General features: G+C 29.2%; 7 protein-coding genes across 7 annotated transcripts; 6 read left to right on the top strand and 1 right to left on the bottom strand.

The window, feature by feature from the left end:
- Positions 1 to 821: 821 nt before the first annotated feature.
- cubi_02037 (uncharacterized protein) lies at positions 822 to 1,538 on the top strand (the record flags this gene model as incomplete). The annotated part of the gene is made up of 1 exon (XM_029019049.1): positions 822 to 1,538. One exon carries the CDS (start codon positions 822 to 824, stop codon positions 1,536 to 1,538), a length of 717 nt encoding a protein of 238 aa, XP_028876523.1.
- Positions 1,539 to 1,895: 357 nt separating this feature from the next.
- Positions 1,896 to 2,546, top strand: cubi_02036 (uncharacterized protein; the record flags this gene model as incomplete). Its single annotated transcript, XM_029019048.1, has 1 exon — positions 1,896 to 2,546. The coding sequence occupies one exon, from the start codon at positions 1,896 to 1,898 to the stop codon at positions 2,544 to 2,546; it is 651 nt and encodes a 216-aa protein (XP_028876522.1).
- A 113-nt stretch (positions 2,547 to 2,659) lies between these two features.
- Positions 2,660 to 3,745, bottom strand: cubi_02035 (serine threonine protein phosphatase; the record flags this gene model as incomplete). Its single annotated transcript, XM_029019047.1, has 2 exons — positions 2,660 to 2,972; positions 3,030 to 3,745. 2 exons carry the CDS (start codon positions 3,743 to 3,745, stop codon positions 2,660 to 2,662), a joined length of 1,029 nt encoding a protein of 342 aa, XP_028876521.1.
- Positions 3,746 to 5,136: 1,391 nt separating this feature from the next.
- On the top strand, positions 5,137 to 6,492 carry cubi_02034 (articulin family protein; the record flags this gene model as incomplete). The annotated part of the gene is made up of 1 exon (XM_029019046.1): positions 5,137 to 6,492. The coding sequence occupies one exon, from the start codon at positions 5,137 to 5,139 to the stop codon at positions 6,490 to 6,492; it is 1,356 nt and encodes a 451-aa protein (XP_028876520.1).
- A 79-nt stretch (positions 6,493 to 6,571) lies between these two features.
- On the top strand, positions 6,572 to 6,805 carry cubi_02033 (uncharacterized protein; the record flags this gene model as incomplete). Its single annotated transcript, XM_029019045.1, has 1 exon — positions 6,572 to 6,805. The coding sequence occupies one exon, from the start codon at positions 6,572 to 6,574 to the stop codon at positions 6,803 to 6,805; it is 234 nt and encodes a 77-aa protein (XP_028876519.1).
- An 869-nt stretch (positions 6,806 to 7,674) lies between these two features.
- Positions 7,675 to 11,460, top strand: cubi_02032 (DHR1 family SFII helicase; the record flags this gene model as incomplete). The annotated part of the gene is made up of 1 exon (XM_029019044.1): positions 7,675 to 11,460. The coding sequence occupies one exon, from the start codon at positions 7,675 to 7,677 to the stop codon at positions 11,458 to 11,460; it is 3,786 nt and encodes a 1,261-aa protein (XP_028876518.1).
- Positions 11,461 to 11,918: 458 nt separating this feature from the next.
- On the top strand, positions 11,919 to 13,562 carry cubi_02031 (uncharacterized protein; the record flags this gene model as incomplete). Its single annotated transcript, XM_029019043.1, has 1 exon — positions 11,919 to 13,562. One exon carries the CDS (start codon positions 11,919 to 11,921, stop codon positions 13,560 to 13,562), a length of 1,644 nt encoding a protein of 547 aa, XP_028876517.1.
- Between the last annotated feature and the right edge of the window lie 250 nt (positions 13,563 to 13,812).

The following is a 13,812-nucleotide window of genomic DNA, read 5'->3' as shown; positions in this document are numbered from 1 at the left end:
GGTTGAAAAGAAAAAATTTTGGATCAGTCCCTTCTATTTTTTAAACTTCCAGAATGATAATTTCTATATTTGGCCACTTTTGTTTAATAACTTTGATTACAAATTTATATTAATAAAGTATTATTATACGGTAATTTTATTAGATTTTTTTTTTCAAAAATTTAATTCATTAATTCAGATTCCTTCACATTTATTTGTAGTTTTACAAAAATTTAATTTTATTAATAAATAGCAATTTTTCAGAAATATCTTTGCAATTTATATTAAAAGATTGTTTTCTTTGATATCGTGTATATTTATATATATATGATGTATTCTTTTTTTTCTTTCTTTTTTTGTTATTATTTTATTAATATTATTTATCACAAATTATTTATTTTTACACAATTTTTTTACACGTCATATATTTTTGTTTGCGTGTGGGGGGCTATACCGGTGTTTGCATGTTTGTCCACTTAAATAATATTATGAAATAATTTGTGGAAGAAAAGAAATATAATAAATATATTTGTTAGATTAAAGAAAATTTAATTAGGAAGTAAATAAATTAAATATCAAATAGATGAAATGAATCGGGAAATTTTATATTGTGTTATTTCGTTTAGATTCTTTTTTACCCAATTTTTTAAATGCTCTATTATTTTCAATTATCTGATATTTATGTTAATTCATCCTCACAAAGTGGCGCCATAAGGCGGCAACTTTAAAAAATATAATTTTATTAAAAAAGAAATGAAAATATGCATAATAGATATAATTTCATGTAATGAATAATCCAAGTGAACAAATTTTTATCGCGTGTAGTAGTTGAGGGGGAAATAATGACAAGTGAATTGGCTAGTTCAGATGAATTAAACAAGGTTTGGACTCAAAGCTGTGAAGATAAAACAACTTTTTCTGTCATTTGTTCTCTTGTTCAAGGCTTATTTTGTATAATAAATGTAATTTTTGGATATTTTATATTGATTCGTCATTTTAACCGGCTTCTTGAAAATAAAAGTATTTTAAAAATTTTACTTTTTACAATTTTCGGTGAAATGATTACTTCTTTAATGTCTGCAATGTGCATGATCTTGGTACGATTAATTTTTGGAATCAGATCTTCAACATATTTTTTATCAGTTATAAGCTTGCTAAGTACACTTTTCCAGTCTTTATTCTATTATTCTTGCTTTGCAATTAGTACTACGGTACTTTACGTATGGTATTTTAAAGTCAATGTACATCCGAGTGATTTTCTTTATAGTTTTGTAATTAATAAAAACATTACTTTGGATCTTACTCGTGATTTATTGATTTATTTTTTTATAGAAGCTTTTATTTCTTTTATTGAAGTTATATACAGTATTCCGGTTCTAGTTAGCATTATAGATTATGGCTTATCTAAAGAGATTGACAAAATAAAGGGAAAACCTATAGTAGAATTCTATTCTGTTAACCAGCCTTTTACATATACAAATTACCAAAATTACGAAAAAGCATTCGAAGACTTAAATGCCCATTTTTCTAAATCTGAAAGTCACTATGTACGGTTGTAGTGTGTTTTCAAAAATTACAATTATTAGATCGTGTTATGATTTTTACTTGAATACGTATTTTGAGATAGAAACTTACTTTTCATCATTATAATTCCTATTGTTATGTTTAAATTCTTATAGTATAAATCTAAATATAGTGTATATATAGTTACAAATTTTAAATTACTGGTTTATTTTTTCGTTTATGTATTCTTGTACTTTTTTTTTCAATATTCGTGTTGTATGCACTAAGCCAAATGAAAAAAAATGACGTGTTGGCGCCAAGTTTTAATAATTATCAAAATGAGAATTTACTTTTTAATAAATTTTTAAGAAAATAAGTGGTAAATTTCTCATTAATACTGATTATTATGAAGGATGCCAAAGTTTTACTGCGACTATTGCGATATTTACTTGACACATAGCTCTACAAATGGTAGAAAACAACATAATTTGGGAAGGAAACATATTAACAACAAAATAGACTATTACAAAAATGTGATAAAAAGTCCGGGATTTAGTCCGCCATTAATGTTTGATACAGACTACAATGTGATTGGGCATTTAGGAAATGTAAAACAATTTATACAGAATCACGAAAAACAATTCCCTGGAGACAAAAAATACTCGAACAGCCATGAAAACAAGGATAAGGAATCTGTAAATAAGTCATCTTATAGAAACAACAAAAATCTTATAAGTAATATGAATAGTAATAATAATAATAATAATAATAATAATAATAATAATAATAATAATAATAATAACAGCAACAATAGTACTGCAGGAGGAAGCGGAAATGCTAATTATAATATAGGGCATTCATATGTAAATCAGGAAAAATTTCAATATATTAGAAGTACTAACGCTGGAGGAAATTCGACTTTCACCAACCAAGGAAGACCAGAACACTCGAGTTATTCAAATAATTATAACAGTTATTATAGGGGTAGCCAAATAGATGGGGGAGATGTTGGATTACGAAATTATAAAAAAGGACCTGTTCAAAACTATGGTGGTAGGTATTAAGTTATTAATATGTATATATAGGAATTTAAGCCTTTATTATTATTATTTTTTTTCAACATTTTAATTTAATATATAAGCTATATCAGACGATTATTCTTTTTTTTATAAGTGAATTAAGTAAAATACTGAGGTACCAATGACATCATGTTTTTTGAAAATTCGCCCCTTCTAGGAGCAGTGTCGAAAGTAAGAAACTGTTTGTTTTCATTTTCATCCAATTCCATTAATGCTGCTTGGTTTCCACATCTATAACAGTAATTTGGAGCACTAAAAACAGTGACCACATTATCATCATGCGACCAAGTATATCCATCCATAATAAGTTGGTGAGCTCTACATATAGTGGAAAGTCCATTGGTGTGAATAAATCTTTGACTAACATCTGGACCAAAAATAAATCCTGCTCCTCTTGGAGATGCTGACCATCTGAAATAGTAATATTTAATTAGTTAAAGAATAAAATATTAATTGTATAAAACTTACCCAGCCTTCTCATCAGGATCTGACCAAAGTAAATCACACATTGGACCTTCATGTGGGATTTCTTGAAATCTATTAATAGAATCAATTTCATCAATTGTTAAAGCACCAGGAGAAAGTCCACCATGATCACAGAACATGTGGTGCTCAACCAAAGCACCAAGAGGTAGGTAGTCAAACATATCAGTTAGTTCGTGCCATATTGATGCATTACCATATTTTCTTAAACATTCATCATAAAATCCATATATTTGGGAAATATGTCTACATTCATGATTGCCTCTCAATATAGTTACTTTATCTTTATATCTAATTTTAAGTGCCATAATCAAACATATACATTCAATACTATGATATCCTCTATCAACATAATCTCCAAGAAACAGATAATTAACATCAGGAGGCATCCCTCCAATTCTAAATAATTCCAATAAGTCAAAGAACTGTCCATGTATATCTCCTGCAATAGTTACTGGGCATCTCACCTTTTGTACATTTGATTCATTAATCAGGATTTCTTTGAGTTTTGAACATAATTGTTTAATGTTATTTGATGATAAAGGCTTGCATGAAAGAAGTTTTTCAATACATTTATCTAAATCAAATGACTCGTTTTCATTAGTTTCTAGTACAAATCCGTTTATTGTTGGTTCTTTAATGACATTTTCTTTTTCCAATAAAGCCACCTTTTGGCTTTGAGGTATGTTTTCTAAATCCATAGTACTAAAAGTTGCTTTATTAGTGGCGAAATGAATAGAGGGTATTATCAAAATATATTGTTATTCTTATGTTATCAGGACTTTGGATAATTTTTAAAGTGCATAATAATTGGATTCTTGATTTTAGTTATTTTTGGAATAAAATGTATGATTAGTATTATTACTAAATTTTACTGCAATATATATCCACAGTATTTATTCTAATTATTTATCTATTTTCACTGATTTTTTGTTTCCAAAGATTTTCAAGTTCAAGCCTCACAATTTTTTTTATGAAATTACTTTCTATCAATGTAATAATTTATATTACATAATAAAAAATATAACTTTAATATATTAACAAAATAACTAAGTTCCCGCCATTTAATGAAGTATATTTAAAAATCACTAACATAATACTTCAAATGTAAAAATGACATTTAGCTAATAATACATGATAATTTGTATCTAAAAAAAATGAAAGAAATCAGCAAATAAATTGAACAGAAAAAACAGAAGCTCAGAAATGGTGGAACATAATACTAAATCATCACACAAAGTGAATTTCTAAAAGTTATAATAACTTTTAAAAATCGCTTAAACACCTTTCTTTTTCCTTAATTAGTATATACATTGAATATAACAACAGTAATACATACGCACACAGTTTAAAAACAACAAGGTACACAAGAAGTGAATAAAGTGTCATTGAGTTAAAAACAAAGAAAATTGATGCTTTTTTTTTAGAGATAAATTGCGTTTTCACAGCTGCTGTTGAAAAATAATGGCATATGAACATGAAATATAAATCAATTTTTATTGAATTTTACCACAAAATTATTGATTTGAAAACATTCATCAAATCGTGTCCTTTGAAAAATACGTCTTGATTTTTTTTACTAATAAATCACAATAAAAAAAATATACTGAACGTTTGGCGCCGTAATACCATGTGGTCCAATTCTTAAAAATAAGTGGGGTGATTGACATTTGAGCGCCAATGTGAAAACAAAAATTGGCATGCAAAACTAGTAAAAGTATATTGTAATTAAATAGATTTAGATTAAATAAGTATAAATATTCCTATTTATATGTACTTGTGAGAGTATTAGAGAAATAGGAGTTCTGCTTGACTCTGTTTGAGGAAACAAAAAAAACTACATAGAGATTGGATAATATACAGTTATAAACAACTAGTTTTATAATAGTAAAATACAAAAAATAAATAAAAGTATATATTTAATATATTAATCTATACTTTATGGATAAGCAAAGATTTATTAAAAAACAAAAAGAAGCTTTAATCTAAATAATTTCAGCGTAAAAAAACTGAAAGAGTAAGAATTAAGCAAAGAAAAAATATTATATATTGAATATAGATAGGAATATATGAAATCAAATAAAGCTATAAAATGAACTCATGCAATAGTGTGGGTTTATGTTCAGCAGAGCCAGAATCTCCAATATTGCAGCCTGACTATAGTAGTTTAGATACAAATGAAAATGCATCATTTAGAAGAACATGTATGCCAAGAAGAGATGATTTTTGTTGTATGAGTGATAGAAATGCAGAAGATAATGAAGAAGATTCATTTATTGTTCCAGACTGTTGTGGGTCAAATTCAAGAGCAGCAGAAGATGCCAATCAGGATTCAGTTTCATCCCCGGGAGGTAATGCCCAAATAGTAACAGTTCCATTAGTACAAGAAGTCAATGTAAGAGATAGAATAATAGAAGTTCCAGAAGTACATATAACACAAAAAATTCGTCAAAAAGTAATTGTAAAAGATGTAATTAGAAAGGTCCCAAAACAAGAAATTCAATATGTAGATAAATTCGTTGAAGTACCTGAAGTAAGAATTGTGGATAAGTTTGTATCAAAGCCAGTGACTAAATATGTTGAAAGGCATGTACCTAAAGTTGAAGTACGTGAAATAGTTAAGGAAATACCAAAGGTTGAGATACAATATGTAGAAAAGATTGTGGAAGTACCAGAAATAAGAGTTGTTGATAAAATTGTTGAGATACCAACAATTAAACATGTAATTAAAGAAGTACCGAAGATTGAAATAAAGGAAATACAAGTTGAAAAAATAGTTAAAGTACCAAAAATTGAAATAAAACAAATTGAGAAAGAAAGAAAGGTATTGGGCCCTGTAGAATATATTGATATACCATTGGAAAAGATTATATTAAAACCAAATCCTCAGATTATTGAAAAGATTGTTCAAGTGCCAATACCAAGGGAAATAGAAATCGAGGTTCCCGTATATAATCCAGATATTAGAGATACTGTTGAAATACAAGTTGATAATTATTATACTGTTGAAAAAGAAGTTGAGGTTCCTATACCTGGAAAAATTATTCCAGTACCTGTTGAAGTAGAGGTGGAAAAAATTGTTGAAGTACCAGTACAAGTACCACAAGAACACATTAGAATTGTACAAAAACAGGTGCCACAGTATATCGAACATATTAGGACTGTTGAGATTCCTCAATATCAGGACGAATTTGTTGAGGTGCCACAATACGTTCCAATGGTTCATCATACTATTATTAAGCCAGTTGTATCCCAAGAATATAAGGAACTTCCTCCTGTTGTTGAGCAAGGGGATGTTAGATACGTTAAGGAGCCTCCACAATATTTGGATACTGAATACATTCATGGCGAACCTATTGAATTGGACTGCAATACGCCTCTCCCAGCCCCACCCTCCCCTAGATATACTACAATTAAGGTTAATAGTGCAAATAATAGAGGTTGTTAACAATCTATTGTAACTTCAAATGTAAATGCAACTACTCTGTCGACATTCCGTTTAGTTCCTTGAATCACATGACAACTCGATGGTCACTCTTGGGTTCTACACATCTCATACGCAGTCAAGGAGACGCAGGAAAGAACGGTCACGACCGGGCCGAACATGTACGCAGGGCACCCCCCAGTCGGTCCCACAGACTCGGGTGCGAACCAAGGAGGCAAGCGTAAGCCTAGCTCTACTTTTAAATGATACATTGGTTTTATTGGAAGGATGGGGTTTGACCCGTGAAGGTCAGAGGGTATGCTGCACAAGTCGGTAGTGTAAGAACGAGGCAACAACTTGAGTGAGACATGAGCAAGCTCAGAGATCACACTCACCCAAGAAAAAATTTCTGTGACTATTAATAGGTCCCGTGGGACCCATATCAGTTGTCACACTGATAAGAACAGATACTACACTTGATCATAGCCAAAAGGCCGAGAAGGTATGCCCGTTACTCAAAAATATTTCTTAATTTGAATGTTCAACACGATTTTGTGATGGCTCTGAATAAAAAGTTAAATTCCATTTCTAGGCGGGAACCCTCTTTTCACATAATCATATTAAGGTATATTAAAAATTTTCTGTGGTAGAAGACGTCTGAACTGACCTAAAATAATACAATTTGTTTATCTTTTACAATTCAATTCTTTTTCTAAAAAAAAAATTAAATTCTAGCTTAATAGCAGTTTTAATATTCATATATTTTGCTCGAAAAACTATGTTTTTTTTTTTAAATCAATACTATTTTCTTAGTAAATTTTTTTTTAATTTGGCGGGATTGTTGTATTATTTAATTTAATTGGTTTTTTGCTGGTAACTTTAGGCGGGTTTACATATTTAATACCAAAGTCAAATTTTTAATTGATAAATCTTTAAATATTTGAATAAAAGGAAAGGTTTGACTATAAAAATTACAGTTAATAAAATAAAATAGTTCAAAAATTTTGATCTGTTGGATAAAAAATTATCTAACTGTTAATCAAGAAGAATTTAATTGCAAATCACTTTTTTTTTGTTAATAATATGAGTAGATGTATCTGAATGCTAATTTAGAATGAAATAAAACAAAAAAAAAAGTAAAAAAGGAATTATATATTTTAAATATTACTATCATAAACAATCTAATTTTCTTATAAAATTAAGAATATGGAGCCAGAGAAAATATTGGAAGAAAATTTATTGGAACATGATTTGCATGGCTCCAATGCATTAATTCTTCCAACATCCAAAATAGAGAGGAAAAGAATACATCAAGAAAATAATCCAAATTGTGATCCGAGTAGTGGGAAACTAGAGAAAAAGAAGAAAATGAGCAATAGAAAGAGAAGGAAATTAAAACAACTGGAAGAGAAGAAAAGATTAAATAAACTACATGAAGATTTAACAAATGATTTAAAGAAGTATACTTTGAGTAATGAAGAGCTTCAGCTTATGATGAGTATCACAAATTCTAGAATGAACAATAAACAGAAACAAATTCTTAGAAGTAGATACTTGGCAGCAAATTTAGAATTACCAAATTTTCTTAAGTTAAAAGATCCGCCATCTAGACCAAAAATAGATTATTCAGAAACAATATTAGAATCTGATTCAGATTCTAGCTCAAGCTTAGATTTGGATCCATGCTCAGGCCCTAGCCATGAGCAAGATAAAGATCAATGTCAAGATCTTGAAATGGAAGTTAAAACAGTCTCTAATGTTAATATTGATTCTAATTCTAATTCTAAATTGGAATTAAACAGTAGAGGTCAAGACAAGGAAATTGTGGAAGATAGTCAGAAAAATGGAAATAAAAGTTACATAAGAAAATATACATCACTTGTAATAAATAATGATAATGACAGACCATCTATAAATAGAACTCCAGAAATAGAGTTTCAACGTTCTGAATTGCCAGTGAGAGTCTATGAATTTGAGATTTTAGATGCAGTTGAAAATAATGATGTAACTATAGTGACAGGAGCAACTGGTAGTGGTAAATCTACTCAAGTACCTCAGTTACTATATGAGGCAGGGTACTGTCAAATAAAGAAAGAAAGTAGCACTGTAAATGAAGGAGGAAAAAGATTTATGATAGGTTTAACACAACCAAGAAGGATTGCAGCTACATCCCTGAGTAACAGAATAGGTGAGGAGTTGAATGATCCAAAAGTGGTTGGGTACCAGATACGTTATGATAAGAAGAATTGTACTAAAGATACAGTAATTAAAGTGATGACTGATGGTGTTTTATTACAAGAGATACAAAAGGATTTATTATGTTCAAAGTATACTGTGATACTAATAGATGAAGCACATGAGAGAACAGTAAATACTGATATTTTGATAGGATTATTATCGAGAATAGTAATATTTAGGAGAGAGGAATATAATAGAAAGATTAAAGAGGGATTGGAAGATATATTACCACCATTAAAACTTATAATCATGTCTGCAACTTTGAGAGTTACTGACTTTTCTGAAAATCCTAAATTATTTTCTAAACCTCCTCCTGTTATTAATATAGAAACTCCAAACTTCCCTGTTACACTTCATTTCGCTAAGAATACTCCTAAAGATTATATATCAGCAGCCTATAAGAAGATTCAGCAAATACATAATAGACTTCCTCCAGGTTCTATTCTTGTTTTTGTAACAGGGAAAAAAGAAGTCAATATTTTAGTAAATATGATCAACAAAAAAAGAACCAAAGCAAAGAGAAACACTGTATTAGATCAAATAGGGAACTCAAAACTTAATATGCTTTTGGATTTTACGGAAAATAACCTTGAGGAAGAGGAAATAGAGGATGGAGATTTAGAAGATGAAGATTTAGAGGATGAAAATTTAGAAGAGGACTTAGAAGATGAAAATTTAGAGGATGAGAGTTTAGAGGAAGACTTAGAAGATGAAGACTTAGAATTTGAGGAACAAGATGATGAAGAATCAAAGGATAAAGAAGAAAAAGATGAGGGGAAAATTGATGAGGAAAAAAAGAACGTTTGGGAAATTTTTGGTAAAAAGGACAACAGAAAACGAAAAATAAGGCTTCATAAGGACGTAGACTCATCTGTATGGAAAGGAGGAGGAGTTCTGGAAGAAAGTGAGGCGGAAGATGGAAAAACCAAAGATGATGGAGATCAAAAAGAAGGAGAAAACAAAGAGAAGGCATTAGAAAAGGTAAAGATTCAGTTAAAGGCCATCCCATTATATGCATCCATGAGCTTTGATGAACAAAAAAAAGCCTTCAAGTTACCTGAATCTAATAATATAAGACACGTAATCATTTCAACAAATGTTTCTGAAACCTCGATAACTATTCCAAATGTAAGATACGTAATAGATACAGGGAAAGAGAAGAGAAGAGAGTACTCCAAAGGTTCAGAATCCTCACGTTTTGTTGTGGAATGGATTTCAAAAGCCTCAGCAAGTCAGAGGTCTGGAAGAGCAGGAAGAGTTGGTCCAGGGCATTGTTACAGACTTTATTCATCGGCAATATATGAAAATGTATTTTCAAAGTTTGCTCCTATTGATATTTTGTCAATACCTTTGGATTCTGTACTGTTATATATGCATTCCTTGGGGATACCAGATATTGTGGATTTCCCATTTCCCACGCCTCCTGAGAAATCACAAATAGACAAGGCATATGAGCTTTTAACCATCCTTGGATCAGTTGAGAGTAAGAAATCTAAATATGTATTAACTAATCAAGGAATTTCTCTTTCAAACTTTCCATTATCACCTAGATATGCAAAGATATTACTTCTTGCCACTGCCTACATAAGAAAAAACATGCTAGAAGAAGATTTGAAATTTTCCATAGAACTTTTACAACAAGTTTCTATATTAGTTTCTTATCTTGCTATTGGAAATCTCAGAGACGAAAGCTTTTCATCAATTATTCAAGATAATCAGAATAAAGATTTAAAGAATGTCTCTGGTCAAAATTCGAATGATGAATTTGAGTCTCTTCCTACCAACCTAGGAAATGATATTGAGCTTAATTTATGGTTTTGTATTAAATATTTGGAATATTATGGTTCAGGTACAAAGAAAGAAAGGTCTTTCTCAGAAAATTTCTGTAAGAGATTTGAGTTAAATTCAAGAGGAATGTCTGAAATTAGGCTAATGTCAATACAATTATTTAATATTACAAAAAAGAAATATTTGGATGGATTAATGCAATTTGAGGCTAATTTACATATTAAATGGCCTCCAAAACATCCAAACTTTACTCAAAAACACTTATTACGTACTTTTTTCATCTCATGCTTTATTGATCATATTGCAATCAGAAATGATGGTAATTTGATTTCCAAAATTTCATACCAAATCCCTAATGATTATTCAAACAGTTATTCTGCTTTTATTCACCCAAAAAGCATTTTAATAAGTACAAAACCTAAATTTCTTATTTACAGTCAAGTGATAACTTCCTCAGATAATAATAGACATAATCTCTGTGATTGTCTATTATTAACTACCGACGATATTTCCAAGGCAACCTCTCTTAAACATCCCCTTATAGATTGTTCAAAAATTCTAAGTTTCCCAACTCCTTACTATAGCATAGAAAATGATTCCATTGTTGGGTACTGCACTCCTAAATATAGGAATAAATCGGTTATTATTGACCTCCCTTCATCAGAAATCAAACTTGGAGCCAATAATAACATTACTTTTGAAATTTTTGCTAGAGCTATCTTAAATGGGCAAGTATTTAGAGAATTTAATAACCCAAGAATATTGAAGAACCTCAAATCCAAAAACAATAATTCCAACTACTTTAAGCTTTTAGTTCATACACTTGAAGAAAATGTGATTTTCAGCAAATCTGGACTAATATCTAAATTCAAATCCAAGAGAGACTTTTTACTTAAAAATATTCTACAATTATACGAAATAACAGTACATAATGATATTAGGAGTTTCTGGCCTCCGACTAAATAATTAAGACTTTATATGAACCTTGTGTGTAAATAATTAAAATAAGAATTAAGAAATATAGAAGAGGAAACAGTGACTTTAATTCTAATTCATTTAATAGTCATAAGCAAACATGGATTTATAATACAAAATACTTTATCTAAATATTTTTACAAATCATATAAATGTTTTATTTTAATTTTATTGTTTTTGTCTATTTTGTAATATTTATCATTGTTTTGCATGTATGCATTAAATATACCTTAATGGTTTTGTGTGGACAAAAAAAATGTTTTGGCGGGAAAACCAAAATTTGTAATTAGAGCAAAAAAAAAGAAAAAAAAGCAATAATCAAAAACAAATTTAAATTAGAAAAAAAATATTATAATAATATAATTATTAGTTCAAAGGATCAAATTAAGTTAGAATAAGTTTCCAAAGTGTTAGCTTTTTATAACTTGAATGTTAGAAAGTAATTAAAAATGACTGAAAGCGAAAAAAGGTGGGATGCTTCATTGACAATGAAAAGTAATTCAACAGATATGGTAATATATTCAGAAGAAAAGAAGGAAGTGGAAGAATTGCTTCCTAATAAGTTCTGGAGCTCTATAAATCAAGGCGTGAATTTAATTGTTGGCCTTTATGAAGGTATTCAATCAGCATGCACAGCTACTGGAATACATGAATCGGAAATGCTAAATGAGATAAATATATTTGACAATAAACTGGGAAAAGTTAAAAGAGTGGTTAAAAATGGGGAGTTTGGTGCTAGAATTAACTCAAATGAGGTTTCAACATCAAATTCTACAAGAGTGTCATCCATGATCAACTTTGGTGATTTACTCCCATCATCGAGTGGTTTAACAACAAAAACCTCAAGTATTAATGATTTAAGCTATTTATATAGCCATGGAGGTTTAAGAGCAGGAGATGAATTTTCTGAATTTTTTCAATCTTTAAGTAATGATCCAACGATACAATTACCGCATATGGATGTTCCTGATTTATCAACGCATACAAAAATGTATGCATTTCGTTCTCATATTTCTCTTTCAATACTTTGCTCTCAGAACATTGAAAGGATTATTGAAACTAATTTGGTTTCTGGAGATTTTAAATTAAAAGGTCCTGGATTTAGAGTTGAAAATGTATATGTACCAATAAGAACTGAAAAACAAAATATAGAAATTAAGTTAACAACTTTTACCAATTTTGGTAAAAGAATTGATCTTGGAGTTGATATTCCTCTTTCTGCTATACATAAAAGCGGTGAAAATTATACTTTTTGGCTATCACTTAGTTCCGATAAAGATCTGCCTTGCCAAGAATATAATGACATTTTACCAGAGGCTGTTTTTCGTCTCAAATTAGATAATGAAAATTATAAAGCTGGAGTTATACAGCCTAGAATACTTGTCAATTTAAAAAGAGTTATGACAGGAATTATTGAAGATTATCAGATCTCATCTTTAAAACTGTCTGATCATAATATTTTACCTTCTTCTGGTTATTATTCTTCAAATAGCCAAAAACTAACATTAATTTATGTTGGATTATATAATGATTCTTTGGATATGGAGATTTCCCAAATTTTTAATTCAAATTCTTCATTTCTTTCTAATTATATTATTGAGAGAGTTAACTCTGGCGGACATTATAAAATTAATAATATTGATGTTTTAATTTCTTATGGAGCTGGAAAGTATTCAAATACATTATTTATCCAAGATGAGACTTCACGTCAACCTTTAATGGATTACCTTAATAATACAAATGAAAATATTGAATGGTTAACTAGTGAACCTACTAATGCTACAGAAATGGTTCCACCTGAAGTTTTACCTGATTTCTCTGGTACTCCAGCTCCTTGGGAAGTTGAAACTGATCGTAGAAAAGCCATGGAATTAGCTTGTCACAGAGTTGCTTTGAGAGAACATATTGCTATACAATATTTAATAGATACTGGATGTACTAATTTACCAAATCCAAAATTCTCACAATGGCTTAATCCTCCATATTTTAGAATTGGCCCTCAATTTGAGCCTGTTCCTATGAGTTATAATTGGGGCCCAAATTATACTAATATTCAATTAATTCCTCTAGAACAACCTAAAAAGATTACTTAAGGAAATAAATAAGATTTTATTTTAGCTTCTCAATTTTTTTTTCTTTCTTATTAATTGAGTACAAAAATGTATTTATTTTAGTAATTTGGAGTTTCGTATTAATATAAGTAAAAATACTAAGTAAAAATGCAATCTTAATCTATAAAGAAGAGATTAAGATTGACATATAATACTTAAGAATACAATTATAGAAATATAAACATAAGGAATTAATATAGAATTTCATAGAGTAATTGGTAAGTGTATGATT

This window comes from Cryptosporidium ubiquitum (genome assembly GCF_001865345.1).
Source record: "Cryptosporidium ubiquitum isolate 39726 chromosome Unknown contig_12, whole genome shotgun sequence".
Classification (NCBI taxonomy): domain Eukaryota; phylum Apicomplexa; class Conoidasida; order Eucoccidiorida; family Cryptosporidiidae; genus Cryptosporidium; species Cryptosporidium ubiquitum.
This window is presented reverse-complemented; position numbering and strand designations above follow the sequence as displayed.